This window comes from Stegastes partitus, unplaced genomic scaffold (genome assembly GCF_000690725.1).
Source record: "Stegastes partitus isolate 25-593 unplaced genomic scaffold, Stegastes_partitus-1.0.2 Scaffold1112, whole genome shotgun sequence".
Classification (NCBI taxonomy): domain Eukaryota; kingdom Metazoa; phylum Chordata; class Actinopteri; family Pomacentridae; genus Stegastes; species Stegastes partitus.
The window spans coordinates 102,622-117,190 of NW_007578843.1; the positions used below are offsets into that span (position 1 = coordinate 102,622).

Sequence of the window (14,569 nt, forward strand, 5' to 3'; positions counted from 1 at the left end):
CTCGACATGCCGGAAGGCCGACAAGCGTAGGTGCGAGGACCCGTCCATCGCCGCTTGCGGCTTTAATTATTATTATTATTATTATTATTATTGTTATTGTTATATACCAGGGGTCGGCAACCTTAAACACTCAAAGAGCCATTTGGACCCGTTTCCCACAGAAAAGAAAACACCGGGATCCACAAAACCCTTTTGACATCTAAAATGAAGATAACACTGCATACATTGTTTTTACGTTAATGCTATGTATATAAAAAAATAAATAAATTAATGTGTTTCATTTATAAAATTAATGAACTACTACAGAGAAAACAAAATTTTATTTCTGCATGCAACAAAAACATTTTGGAAAAAAAATACGCTGGGTTGAAGGTTACTTTCAAACAAAATACTCAATGTCTATTTGAGTCTTCTTCGTATTTCTGAAATAGAAAGCCGAACTTAAATTATCCACCTGCAGCAAATTCAAAATGACATGTGGTTGTCCTGCTGCCTGCAGCTGGGACTGCTGACCAGACTCCTGACCGCCTGTCAGCGCTTTGGGACGGAGGAGCTCACGGCAGCACCGCTGCTCGCTGAGGACAGTAACTGCAGAACAATACGTGTTGGCAACACTGCACGTGCTGGTGGGTGTCGCACATCGGCGAGTGTGACGCATATTTTGAGCGACAAAAAAGAAATTAAACACATTATATTTTAATGTTACAAGATCACCATAATCTTCAAATTCAGAACTGCATTTTAATAACTAACAAACTGAAAAAAATTAATTTAAATTAAATACTCGTTTATTTTCCAAAGCCACAAGGAGCTGGAGCAGAGGTATAAAAGATCCGCATGCGGCTCCGGAGCTGCGGGTTGCCGACCCCTGTTATATACTGACTTGATCTTATCAGTTTGCAAGTCCCCCGTAAAGCTTTTTGAATTGCACTGACCAGCAGAGTGAATACAATGCTGTACAAAAGAAGTTTGACTGATTGTTGGAATTGTACTTCCGATATTTTTCCCCTATTTGGCAAATAGATCGAAGTGTGACATGTCCCCCGAATGTGTCTCGATTTTTAACTCAAACTACTAAAGATGGTTCATGTCACCATGACTGCCCTGTAGGGGTGTGAATCTCTACCTTAAGAGGTGATCCAATATGAATCTCGATACATGGGTTATGATACGATTCACTCATGATACATTTTAATACATTGCGATACAATGCGATTCGATGCTTGAATCTATTTGTGTGTTGAAAAAACTTAAAGAGAAATGTATCAGGTCAGAACAATGTCACTGTTTATCAAATACATACAGACAAGATAGACTTTACAAAAACTTTTCAACACTGAAAACATCTCAATGTTTACAAGTTGTACAAAATACAGAAAAAAAAAACTATAAAAGAGGATGAAAACAGGATATTTTTGGACAAGTAACTGTTTTTGTACTGTTGTTTGCTCAGGCAGCAATAATATAGAGAACAATAAGTAAGCTGTTCATCAAGTGTAACAGTGACAGTAACACAGTAATATAAGTGCAAGATACAATAAAGTGCCACACTGTAAACTAAACATCAGCTTTAGGAAGCACCAGTGTAGAAATTCAAATACTTTTCGAAGTGCCATTCTGCTGTGTACTGTGCATCTAGGTCTTTAGCACTATGAACAGTGCAAAATCTCCACAAACAATGGAAAACAAAATAGAATAACAGGAGCATATTATCCCATTTTCTATTTTTCACTCATCTATTCCTGTTTTTAGTTTGTCTCTTGAGAGACAAAATATGAATGCATCCTTGCACACTAACTTTCTTTAACTTTACTATACTTGTGCAGAATATAACGCGTAAGTATAGTAATCTCACACACCCCTTTGCTTGTTGAGATTCTTTTTGAGGAAAATTAACTGATCAACATGATCATGTCGCAGTACACTGCGTTGTGCATAAACAATGTCTCCTGCAGTGCTGAATACCCTTTCTGATGCCACACTGGTGGCTGGTATACAGAGGTATTTTTTTTGCAAGAGATGACAGTAGTGGTAGGTCCACCTGTGCTTTCCACCACTGTAATGGGTTGTCATTCAGGGGCAAAGGAATACGTTCTCTGTACCTCATGATCTCCTCACTGGCCTTGTCCTTTGAAGATCTTGCTGCTGCTGTTTTCACTTCGAATATTTCTCCCAACAGCTGGTCCAGTGCTGCACTTTTTTCTTTTTGCAAGGAGGGTCTGTATCTGGAATAAAAAACAATTTCTGTAAATTACTGGTTTTGCTGTCATTACTCTTGAGTTTTCTGTCACTTCAATATTAGGTATTTATAATGTTCTTATACCTCAGAAAGGATATAAAAAAACAAAACAAAAAAACACACCTTTTCGCTTACCCTGGATCCGTGGAGCAACTATGCTGTTGTCTTGATCTCCATGTACACTGTTTCTCTGAGCTGGATCTGTCAGCAATGGATTTGCAGATCTTTTGTCCTGTTGTGAGATTTAAAATTCATATTCTGTTCGTGATAGCAATATTTTCAAAGCAGAATGTTAGAATACACTGCATTCATTTATTTTGTTTGAAGTGAATGAGTGTGTTTGGTGTTGGGTTACCTTGTTTTGCAGGGCTGCAGCTTCAATTGACATACTTGTGAAGATCTTCCCAGCATCATGGTCACTCAGGAATGGCAACATTTTGAAGCAAGGGTCTAGAGCAGATGCAGTGTAGAGGAAGTCATGGAGGTGGGTGTCCCGTTTCTCAAAGTCATTGTTAAACACCTTCCTCATCTCAGTGATGAGTGCTGTGTCTTCATCAGATGCCTCAAAGTGCTTAAGAAGTTTTGCTCTGAGGGGGGCAATCATTGAGACTGTAGGCTGTTCTTCTTCACAAATGATAGTGGTCACAATTTTGACAGGTGCCATCATCTTGACTATATCTTCTGCGTTGCAGATGTCATTCTCCTTAAGAGTGTTCATCTCCTCCCCTTTTCTGAGCTCCCTTGACAGAAGTGTGGCAAAAACTGCAGGTTGCTGCTCCAAAAAGAGCTCCAACATGTCCAGAGAACTGTTCCAACGAGTGGACACATGAGCTTGTGGGAGGACAATGCCAGTTGCTGCTGTTTTTCCCGTACGATTTCAGCTCCCCTTATGTTACGGTGCAAAAATCCAACCACCCTCCTTACTCTTCCCAGCAACCTTGCAGCAGTGTCCACTTCAAAGGCTTTCTTGGAGGCCAGATTTAATGTGTGAGCAAAGCAGGCAAGGTGAGGGGTCATCTCTGCTTCCACGCCAGCTAGAATCATATTTCTGGCATTATCAGTTACCAGGGCTGCTTCTTTATCAGCAATGTCCCAATTAGCACATGCTTCTTTCAACAAAGTGTCTGTAAAACATGACTTTGTAACTCCTAACTGGGAGTGATGTGGTGCGCTGTAATGGTCACATATGAGTCTAGGCGTCGGTTGTAATTGCCACTCGCTCTGCATTTCTTCAACTTCAACTTCGCTTTTTACTTTAGCATACATCTCTGGCCTGCACCTGTCACTGAAATGTTGCCTACTTGGTATTTTATACTTCGGGTCTAGCGTGTTTATCATGTCGCGAAATCCGTCACTTTCAACGACACTGTAGGGTCTTAAATCCTTGGCAATGAAATGGGTTATAGATGCCGTGATTACCTTGGACCTCGCGGAGTTGTGGCTGAGTAGGAAGAAGTTTTTAAAACCAGTGCTTTTGTCTTGCGCGTTCTTGCTCGCGCTAGTGTACTATCTTCTGCGTTGTGATACACCAAAAACCCAGACCTCTCATCCTTCGGTTCCAATCAGCCGTTTATTTACCAACTTCAGGACACACACGGAGACGGGACACAGCAGACTGGCAAAAAAGTCACGCGGGGCGCACCCTTCAAGTCTGCAGGGGCCCAGCAGCGGGCGTCAACATTACATCCCGTCCCAGTGGGAAACCAATACATTACAAACAAAAAAGCAAACAATTGTATCATGAAAAGAGATGGCAAGTGGAATCATTAACTCCGCTACACTAGCTTTGCTACTACAAGCATCCACACATCCCTCATCGCCCGCACTGGTGTCTCCGTGCCTTCTTAACAGGTGAGTGCTGAGATTGGTTGTGCTACCAGTGTATTTAATTGCACCTTTACACAGTTTACAAATGGCCAGACTTTTGTCCAACTTGCCATCTTTCTTTAAAAATCCAAAAGTCTTCCACACTTTGGATCTAAGGTTAGAGGGTGCATTATAAATAGTACCGGTACTCTCGGCCATGCTGTTGTGTTGTTGGTAGCAAACACGTTAAGCGAACATTATTCTCATAATACGTCCCACGGGAGTCTCGTCCACTCCACAATAGATATAGATCGATTCAGAGGCGCGCAGATCGATGTATTCATATCGTTAAAGTTAAAATCGATTTCCGACTCGCATTGGTCAATCTTTACACCCCTACTGCCCTGGTTTTAGGAGCTGTTCTGAAAAGGCTGTTTCATGTCTGGAACTTTAAATGCAGCTACGTTGTTTTTGTTCATGCCCCTTTAGGAAGAAAACTCTCTACAACTTTCTCTCGGAGTCATAATTTTATATAGAAATACTGCAAATTCACAGTAAAGCTGTTATCATGGTTGGTGAGTTCGTCAGACACAGTTGTGAATATAAAATCTGTAGTTTAGTGGTGCAGGGCAGCATGTATCCATTAGATTTAGCTGTAGATTCTCCCTTTCCTGAAAAAGTGCCTTTATCATTACTTACTAGATAATTGACACATTTCTACATTTTCCTATTAGATGTTTCCCCCAATAAACCATGAAGTGCAAAGGATGCAACTTCACTGGAAGCTAGTTTGCTCTCTAAAGCAAAGTTTTTTGTTTTTTTTATTGGCACAATAATTTGAAAGACATTACTTTTAAAGAATAGGTTGTTTAGTGGGAAGAACATTCTTTTTCTCACTTCTGATTTTACCTGATTTCTTTGCCTTCTTTTCTTGGACAAATTTCTCTTGCTCCTTTTGGAAATCTCCTAAAAAAGTCTGCAAGTACGTAGACACAAAGGACAGCATTTATCATTTGGTGAAAAAGTTCAGGGACAACATTTCAAGCTGAATATTTGTCATACTAATAAAAATGATATAGCTGCCTTTAAAAACACAACTACATCCAGTTGCATATGTGTGTAACCCAAAGCAATCTTTGAAATGCTGAAAAACCTGTCAAACAAGCCAGAGGAATAGCATACCTTGTCAATGATGCCGTCAATTTTGCCTTCTTCTACGCTCTTCTTGATGTTCTGAGCAGTCTCTACCACAGATTCTGAGATCTTCTTGGTGGCACTGGAGGCAAAGCTGAAAATGTAATCTTCAGGAGAAAGAGACGGCTGGTCAACAGCAGCATCATACTGTGGGCTTATTCAAGACACTCCCATAACACAGCACAACACACATGAACTTGAAGACCGCAAATCCTGTCTGTAGCTGGGGTTAAAAAGCAAAACTGAGGGTGAAACACTGGTTACATTTCAGTGGTAGAAACCAGAACTGCATTCGGCTGATCAAATGATGTCATGATGACAAAAAGACTGACATCAGGGTGAATAACTTTGATCACATGTTATGCATCATCTCACAGCAGCACGGCTAACAGTAGGTAAGAGCAGCAGGGCTAGCAGTAGGTAAGAGCAGCAGTAAATGGTAAATGGTCTACCGTCACGGCACTCAAAGCGCTTTACAATGTTTCTCATTCATCCATTCACACACATATACACCAATGGCGACAGAGCTCCATGCAAGGCGCTAGCCTGCCATTGGGAGCAACTTCGGGTTCAGTGTCTTGCCCAAGGACACTTCGACTGTGGACTGTGGAGGGGGCGGGGACCGAACCGCCAACCTTTGCGATTAGAGGACAACCCGCTCTACCTGAGCCACAGCCGCCGCAGTAGGGCTAACGGTAGGTAAGAGCAGCAGGGCTAGAAGTAGGTAAGAGCAGCAGGACTAACAGTAGATAACAGCGGCAGGGCTAGCAGTAGGTAAGAGCAGCAGGACTAGTAGTCGGTAAAGCAGCAGGGCTAACAGAAGTCAGACGCAGCGCTTCCTTACCACCTAGTCCTCTGCTCTGCTCCGAGTTTTCCTGGTTCGCCTCTTGTTCTTCATTCTGCTCAGCTGGCTGCTGTTTGTTTACCTCGTTCTGAGCTTCCACCACTTTTTCTTCCGGCTCCACTATCAGCTCTTCCTTGTCCTCCGACGTCTTGGTGTACGTCGGGTTCTCCAGGCCCAGCCACGTCCCTATACCTCTAAACATACTGCTGGAAAGAAACCGTCCGTTTAGATTAAAGATAAGGAAAAAAGCAGCAGGAGACTTTATGCAACCAGGAACTAAACTGGCGGTGTTTCTTCTCCTCTGTTTTCTGTCGTGTCGTAGTTTGACAGTGACACCCAGTGGTCAGAGGAGGGCAGGGCTACCTTCAGGAACACTCGTAAACTTGTACATTTTCTGTTAAAACAAAATTAAGGACATCTGTGATTTCCAATTAGCCTAAGAAATGGACATGATTATAAAATGAGAATTGCAGAACTGCCACAAGAAGTGCATTCTTTTTGCGAATATTGACACGAAATCATCCAATACAGTAAAACTCCCACATGTTTATCAGTAAAACCATTTGGGGTGTATCTGAATATCTAAAATATTATACTTGTGTTGGTCAACCGAGGCTCGACTATTGCTATAATTACCGTAATAGCTGGTTCTAAAGCAAGCATTAAAACAGATATTCGAACACCAGCGTGGACGTTTCAGGTACAGTTTGGGGGCATTGCCAGCAGGTGACGGTAATGAGCGCAGACTGTTGCACACCCTGGAACATAAGAAAAAGAGGAAGACGGACCGGGGACACATGACAGGCGGTTGAGGTCAGTTTGCCGTGAAAAATAACCTTTATGCCTATTGTGTTGCGTCCCGTGTCGAGCAGAAGTTAGAGTAACTCCCGTTATTCCTCCGCAGCCCGACGTGCGCTAACGGCACAGAATTTAACGGGAAGCATTAGCTGGTGCCTGGGTCGTTTACTGTGCAGACGACGTTACGCCAGACTCCCTGTAAAATATGAGTTCCTTACAACGCAGTGTGTTTAAACTTTGCATTTATAGAGAAAAAAAACTAGAACTAAAACTAATTCGTTAGTAACTGAGATGTTGTAGTGCAATTGGCATATTGAGAAGATGGATTTATAGTAGGGAAGGTTCTGGCTGGGGTTACTCACGACTTGTGCTGATTAAAAAATAATTGTATTGAGTGTATTTTAGGTCCCACATCATAAATGTCATAAATGTTACCTCCACCATGTCATTCGAACGTGTTGTATCTTTTTCCAGGTGAAAAATGAAGATTCTGATGGTGTTCGACTTTGACCACACTGTGGTTGATGACAACAGCGACACTTGGGTGATCAGGTTGGTGATAAAGTTCTGTTACTTCTATTACTTTCACGGTCGTTACAAGCAAAATCTTTTCTATATTAAACGTGTGTTTTCTGCAGTCTGCTACTTTTTTATGTGTGTGCATTTTCTGCATATGAAGTAATGATTAAAATACCTTTATTTGCATAAATATAAGGTTCTGCAGCACTTTGTATTGAGCAGGGATGCCCAATCCTGGTCCTCGAGAGCCCCTATCCAGCATGTTTTAGATGTTTCCCTCTTCCAACACACCTGATTCACATGATCAGGATCGTTATCAGGCTTCTGCAGAGCTTGATGATGAGCTGATCATTTGAATCAGGTGTGTTAGAAGAGGGAAACATCTAAAACATGCTGGATAGGGGCTCTCGAGGACCAGGATTGGGCACCCCTGGTATTGAGTTCAGACATACACTATCCTGTCGATTGGTTTTGTAAAGCCAGACCTCCCTCCACAGCGTGTTTTAGGGCTTGATAATGGTCTGCTACAGGGGAAAATGCTCTGGACTGTCTGTTTCTTAAAGCCGATCACATTTGCAACTGAGGATGCCATAATGATCCCCCTGTAAAATAGTGATGGAGGAATGGTTTTGATGCAGCATTTGCATACTGGAAGACAAGCACAGTCATTAATATCACAAATTCATTAAAAAACAAATAAAACAAGTTGTTTCTGGTAGTGAAGGATATTTTGAAGATGGCAACACACAGATAGTGGAAGAGGATATGAAAGCTGCGTAAAATGCACAACGGAATTGGCAGGGTCATACCTGAAGCCTACATCAAATGAGTCAGACTGTACGTAGTAGTTGCTGTTTATAATTTTACCAATACGAAAAATATATTAGCCTATAAGGCAGAAGAGGAAGGACAGGCATGTCAGAAACTGTATTGTACTTAAGCTTTAGTCTCTTACTGTTTAATGAGATGGAAGACTGCAGCTTGTTAGTCTTTAATACTGTAGTGACACTAACCCTGGTCACTAGGCCTGTGGGCAGTTCTGTGGAAGCAGAGAGCATTGTGGGGGTTTTGCTAGCAAAAGGCCACCACGACAAAGACTTCTGTGATTCTGAATGGTTTCTGCTCAGTGTCACCAAGCTGAGCCAAAATTGACATGAACATCATTTCCACAGTCAAATGGCCTGTGTAATGAAGGTAGTTTGTGTTATCAATCAATTATTGATTAAAAGTAATCAGTCAATTGAATAAGTGCTTCCCTGGGGGCAGGGACCAAATGGATGCAATCTAATAAACTCTGCTGATCCAAGTAACATCTTTCTGTTTGCTCCTTTTCTCAGATGCCTTCCCAGTCAGACTCTCCCTGACTCTGTGAAGAGTTCTTACAGAAAAGGCCACTGGACAGAGTTTATGGAAAGGGTCATGAACTATATAGGTGACAGCTCATTATACTGTTTGTATGGTATTTAATTGCTCCTTCCAAAATGCTCATTCTTAAGTCCAGAAATGTTTTCATTGTTTCACGCAGGAGACCAGGAGGTCAGCCCTGACAGGGTCCGCAGTGTGATGGAGACCATCCCCTTCACACCTGGAATGACAGACGTGCTAACATTTATATCGGAGAATAAAAGCCTCATTGACTGCATAGTCATCTCTGACTCCAACACCATGTTCATAGACTGGATCCTCCACGTGGCGGGACTTCAGACAGCTATTGACCAGGTTTTCACCAACCCGGCTAAGTTCAATGAGTCTGGGTGCATGGAGGTACATTGCTATCACTCTCATGACTGCAAACAATGCCCTGTCAACCTCTGCAAGAAAAAAGTCCTGGAGCTTTACCTGTCCCAGCAGTCTGATAGAGGTGTGGAGTATAAGCGTATCTTTTATGTGGGAGATGGAGGTAATGACCTCTGCCCCACTTCTTGCCTCAGAGCGCATGATGTTGTGATGCCCAGGAAGGGGTACACTCTGGAGAAACTGCTCGCCAAACTGGAAGGTCAGGAAGGTAGCGCTTCTCTCAGAGCTGGAGTCATTGCCTGGAGCAGTGGCACTGACATCCTGCAGGAGCTGAAAACAAGTATACAGTGATAGCCACAGCCAGAGGAGTGATTCACTTCCCAGATGTAACTGAGATATTTGCTCTTAGTGCAGACATTGAGCCTGTGCTGTGGAGGAGACAACATGCTCTGGGTTTTTAACGGTGTCATTACAGTATTTATAATTTAAAGATTGTAAATATGCTTTGTATGGTATAATTATTTATGTTTATTTACCAATCTCTGAAAATGCCTAATTTTGCAGGGAATTTGATCCTAGCAGTATTAATCAAGAAGTTATGGATAGACTGTCCTAACACTCTGATTCCCAAGTGATTTCTGTGAATTTTCTAGTCCTTTCACATTTTTACTCACTGTGGGCTAATTTTCTTAGTAAAATACAATCTTGGACCTCAGTGCAAACAACACAACCATGACTAGAAGGGGAGACAACTTCTGTGCAGCATGACATAATTAAAATGGCATTTTTCATAAAAAAATAAAAATAATCAAAAATTAACTTTCTTGAAGTATTTATTTTGCAAAGAAAACTGACAGAAAAAAAATCTGAGTCAACATGTGCAACATTTTTCCAAGTGCCTACAGATATAACTACAACTGGAAAAAAAGTGATGCTTGTACATTCTGCAGATATTTTACTACCTAGATTTTTAATTTGTTTCCATATTGTCTCCTATTTGCTCTGTGCAAACACAACCTGCAGTCAGACCCACTTCTTTTTGTTTTCACAGAGCCTGGCTCTGATAAATGGTATAATTTGGGTGATTTTTCCATTTTTATTTTATTTTAGCTTTTTTTTGTCATATTTATCTGTTGGCTTCTAGGTTAAGCGGGTTAATCTGTCCTTTATCTGATGTGGTCGACAGTGGAGATTACTAAGACCAATAGTAATACATAAATATCACAAGGATATTTCCATGTTTATGTTGGATGCTAGCCCCTGATTCTATTAAGGCTGTATATAGTCTAGTGTTCAAGATCTCAGCTGTTATTTGGGGTCTGAACAGCGACAAGAAGCAGCGAGATGCTGTCACAGGGAGAAGTAGCAAGTTAACAGGATCTAATGAAATGAAAATCATGGAAGTCTCTGTTAGGGACAGTAGGTCGGCAGCCCTGAAACAATCTGCTGTATATCAGGTTTCTTTCACTGCAACATTCACTCAGCCGCGTAGAAATGCTGCCTCTGCCATTTACAGAGGATCAGCACATTTTGAGTCTTTGGTTGAAAGCACAAAGTGTTACAATTCAAGCAGTGTAAACCATTTTAGTTTACCAGTATCACAACAGCAGCAGCAGCAAGAGCTCCATACTTTGTAATAACAGTACATACAAAGCAAAATGGCAGTGTAAGTTTTTTTGATCATTTATAAGGGCAGTCACGACATGCTGCACATCGTTTTCACCACAAGTCCAACAAACAAAATGCTGTCAAGCTTTTAGTCTTTCTTTTTAGAAAAAGGGATGGATGTTATGGGTAAAAGAAAAGTTCTAAAATTTGGGAAATACACTCATTTACTTCCTTTTTAAGAGCAAGATGAACAGATTGATACTGCCTCCATATCTGTACACATAATGTGAAGCTAAAGCCAGCTGCTAGTCACATTAGCATGAAGACTTGATTAGGACTTCTTAGTTTTTGCAGAATCAAGGGTTATTTTTTCAGAATTTTTGAGTGCAACATGTAGAATAAAGGGATTTTGATAATGCATCACAATTTTAAGTTTAAAAGTGGTTTTTTTTTTTTTTGACTGACTGGCACATCATACAAGTTGAAAATGCTGTCTGTTTTACAGTTTCTGGCTTATGGTCTGATTTTAGGCATTAAAAACAATTTAAAAAAACATGCCTTTCAAACCTGTCATGTCTTGTGTTTCAGAGGATAAATGTCATTGCAATATAGTCATTAGTTTGTAATTAGTGCCACGGGCTGAGCCCGAGGCCACTATTGTTATCCTAGTGCGCTTCTTCTTATTATTTCAGGGTTTCCGTACAAAATTTCAGTCGGCTACTCCTCCCACAGATGTGAAAGCACCCACACAAATTATACATCAAACCGTGCAGCTCGATCGGGAAATGTGTGCTTTCATACAGATTTACAAAAATCGCATTTTTCGCCACGCAATTCGCGAAAGTGTCGCAAAAATCTCCCATTGAAAATGAATGGGACGGACGAGAAAACCACAAAAAATTACACTACTTTTCAAACCTCCACTGCTCAGGCATCCTTTCACCTAGAGACTCCATTTAAACTTTAAAATGTTGACGCGCCCTTCCTCTGTTTCAAAGCGTTTCTACTTTTTTCATATCTTCAATCGTTTCTTTGTGATCACCTCTCAACTTTTTAAACTTTTTCACCCCTTTTCAGCCTTTACAATGGGTGTGTATGTGGTCCTTTAGAGTGAGTGATGACATCACTAGAGTGGGAGCTCAGAAGAAAATCACACAGTAAACTTTCTTTTAACTTGTCGCTCTGGCCACAATTTTTATGCCACAGACATAATTTTTACATAAAAACGTAGGAAAATTTGTCCTCCCCCTCACACTGTCACTTTGGAAGCCCACAGAATTAAGTTTGGTGGGGGTTTGGAGCCTTGTTCCTTCACAAGTCTCTCTTCCTTCCCCATCTGCACCCATTCAAAGACGGCTACTGAGTTTTCTCAAGGACCACAAATTTACAGATTTCTTCTCAAATGATTGTGCGCTCATTTTTTACTCTAGGAAAACAAAAAATACATCTCTGTAATGCCCAAGGTCTTGGCTTTCTGAAAATGTGCTCGGCTTTTCTCTCCGACACACGGTTTTGACAAAAATGGCGGTTGTTTGAGGTCTTCTCCTTCTGGTCACTTCAACTGATTTGACAGTTAAACCAAGTATCTGTTGCAGCTGTGTGCTTCCTTGCAGCTGTGTACTTGGTTGCCCGGCAACGCTCTAACCCTACTCCCAACCTCCCCTCCCCCCCTGCTCTCTCCACACAGCTGAAGCTTAGGTTATTCAAAGTTTTTAGTAGGTGTGGTAATTATAAAATCATCATTTAAATCCCGGCAGACTCCCGTGGCACTCTCAAATTTTCTGCAAGGAAATTTTCTAGTTGTTTTTCCTCATCCGTACAAAATTTCGGTTGGCTACTCCTCCCATAGTTTTGAGAGCACCCACACAAATTCTACATCAAAACGTGCGGCTCTATCGGGAATAGTGTGCTTACATACAGATTTACGAAAAACGCATTTTTAGCCACGCAATTCGCAAAAACGTCGCAAATATCTCCCATTGAAAATGAATGGGACGGACGAAAAAAACACCCAAAATTGCACTACTTTTCAAACCTCTACTGCTCAGGCATACTTTCACCTAGAGACTCCATTTAAACTTTAAAATGTTGACGCGTCTGTCCTCTATTTCAAAGCATTTCTACTTTTTTGATTTCCCTGGACAGGTCGCCAGTTCATCACCACACTTAGAGACAGACAACCAAGCACACTCACATTCACACCTACGGACAATTTAGAATCACCAATTAACCTCAACATATTTTTGGACTGTGTGGGAAGAAGCCGGAGAACCCGGAGAGAACCCACGCTGCACGGGGAGAACATGCAAACTCCACGCAGAAAGATTCCGGTGCCACCGGGACGCGAACCGGCAACCTTCTTGCTGCGAGGCAACAGTGCTACCAACTGCGCCACCTTGCAGCCCGCACTTCAACTAACTTATATAATTTACACAGAGTACAAGTAGGGCCTTGGGCAAAGCCCGAGGCCACTATTGTTATCCTGGTGCGCTTTTTGTTATTATTTCGACTCTTCCGTACAAAATTTCGGCCGGCTACTCCTCCCACAGATTTGAGAGCACCCACACAAATTATACATCAAAACGTGCGGCTCTATCGGGAATAGTGTGCTTGCATACAGATTTACAAAAAATGCATTTTTCGCCACGCAATTCACCAAAACGTCGCTTAATGAATGGGACGGACGTGAAAACCACACAAAATTACACTACTTTTCAAACCTCCACTGCTCAGGCATACTTTCACCTAGACACTCCATTTAAACTTTAAAATGTTGACACGGCCTTCCCCTATTTCAAAGCTTTTCAACTTTTTTCATATCTTCAACTGTTTCTTCCTGACAACCTCTCAAGTTTTTAAACTTTTTCACCCCTTTTCAGCCTTTACAATGGGTGTGTATGTGGTCCTTTAGAGTGAGTGATGACATCACTAGAGTGGAGCTCAGAAAAAAATCACACAGTAAAGTTTTTTTTAACTTGTCGCCCTGGCCACAATTTTTATGCGAAAGTCATCATTTTTACATAAAACGTAGGAAAATTTGTCCTCCCTCTCACAATGTCACTTTGGAAGCCCACAGAATTATGTTTGGGGGGGGGGGGGTTTGGTTTTGGAGCCTTGTTCCTCCACAAGTCTCTCTTCCTTCCCCATCCACACCCATTCAAAGACGGCTACTGACCAGGACCAGGACCAGAAGTTTACACATTTTTATCTCAAATGACTGTGCGCTCAGTTTTCACTCTAGGAAAACAAACGAAAATACATCTCTGTAATGCCCAAGGTCTTGGCTCTCTGAAAATGCACTCAGCTTTTCTCTCCGACACACAGTTTTGAAGAAAATGGCAGTTGTTTGAGGTCTTCTCCTTCTGGTGTCTTCTACTGATTTGACAGTTCAACAAGTGTCTGTTGCAGCTGTGTGCTTCGTTGCCCGGCAACACTCAAACCCCCCCCCCCCCCCCCCCCGCTCACACACACGCTTCACACAGCTGAGGCTTAGATTATTCAAAGTTTTTAGTAGGTTTGGTAATTATAAAATAGTCATTTAAAGGTCACGACAGACACCCGTGGCACTATCGTTGTGATTTCTGTGAGGAAATTTTCTAGTTTTAATTACAATCACCCTAATATGTACTGCTCTGTGGCTGTGAACATCTCTCTCCTCCACTGATGTCAACTGTGTTTTACACTCACCGGCCACTTTATTAGGTACACCTCTCCAAATGCTTGTTAACGCAAATTTCTGATCAGCCAGTCACATGGCAGCAACTCGATGCATTTAGGCATGTAGACATGGTCAAGACGATCTGCTGCAGTTCAAACTGACCATC

The 14,569-nt window shown here is 41.6% G+C and overlaps 2 protein-coding genes across 2 annotated transcripts in view; one reads left to right on the forward strand and one right to left on the reverse strand.

Moving 5' to 3' along the window:
* Positions 1–7,108, reverse strand: part of LOC103368003 (synapse-associated protein 1-like) — a 35,178-nt gene extending 28,070 nt beyond the window's left edge. Inside the window, exons 1-4 of the mRNA XM_008296226.1 lie at positions 7,103–7,108; positions 6,084–6,384; positions 5,228–5,346; positions 4,955–5,021 (exon numbers count right to left, since the gene is read on the reverse strand). Of these exons, the coding sequence (XP_008294448.1) occupies positions 4,955–5,021; positions 5,228–5,346; positions 6,084–6,285 (388 nt within the window). The 5' untranslated portion in view covers positions 6,286–6,384; positions 7,103–7,108. The remainder of the gene's footprint in view (positions 1–4,954; positions 5,022–5,227; positions 5,347–6,083; positions 6,385–7,102) is intronic.
* phospho2 (phosphatase, orphan 2) lies at positions 6,800–9,930 on the forward strand. The gene is made up of 4 exons (XM_008296225.1): positions 6,800–6,896; positions 7,356–7,433; positions 8,738–8,832; positions 8,926–9,930. The coding sequence occupies exons 2-4, from the start codon at positions 7,363–7,365 to the stop codon at positions 9,486–9,488; spliced, it is 729 nt and encodes a 242-aa protein (XP_008294447.1). The 5' UTR covers positions 6,800–6,896; positions 7,356–7,362; the 3' UTR covers positions 9,489–9,930.
* Positions 9,931–14,569: the final 4,639 nt, after the last annotated feature.

Excerpts from the sequence above, each read along its gene's own strand:
- phospho2 (XM_008296225.1), top strand. The coding sequence starts at position 7,363 with ATGAAGATTCTGATGGTGTTCGACTTTGACCACACTGTGGTTGATGAC. Across the intron at positions 7,434-8,737 it reads AGCGACACTTGGGTGATCAG|ATGCCTTCCCAGTCAGACTC; the intron begins GTTGGTGATAAA and ends TCCTTTTCTCAG. Across the intron at positions 8,833-8,925 it reads AAGGGTCATGAACTATATAG|GAGACCAGGAGGTCAGCCCT; the intron begins GTGACAGCTCAT and ends TGTTTCACGCAG.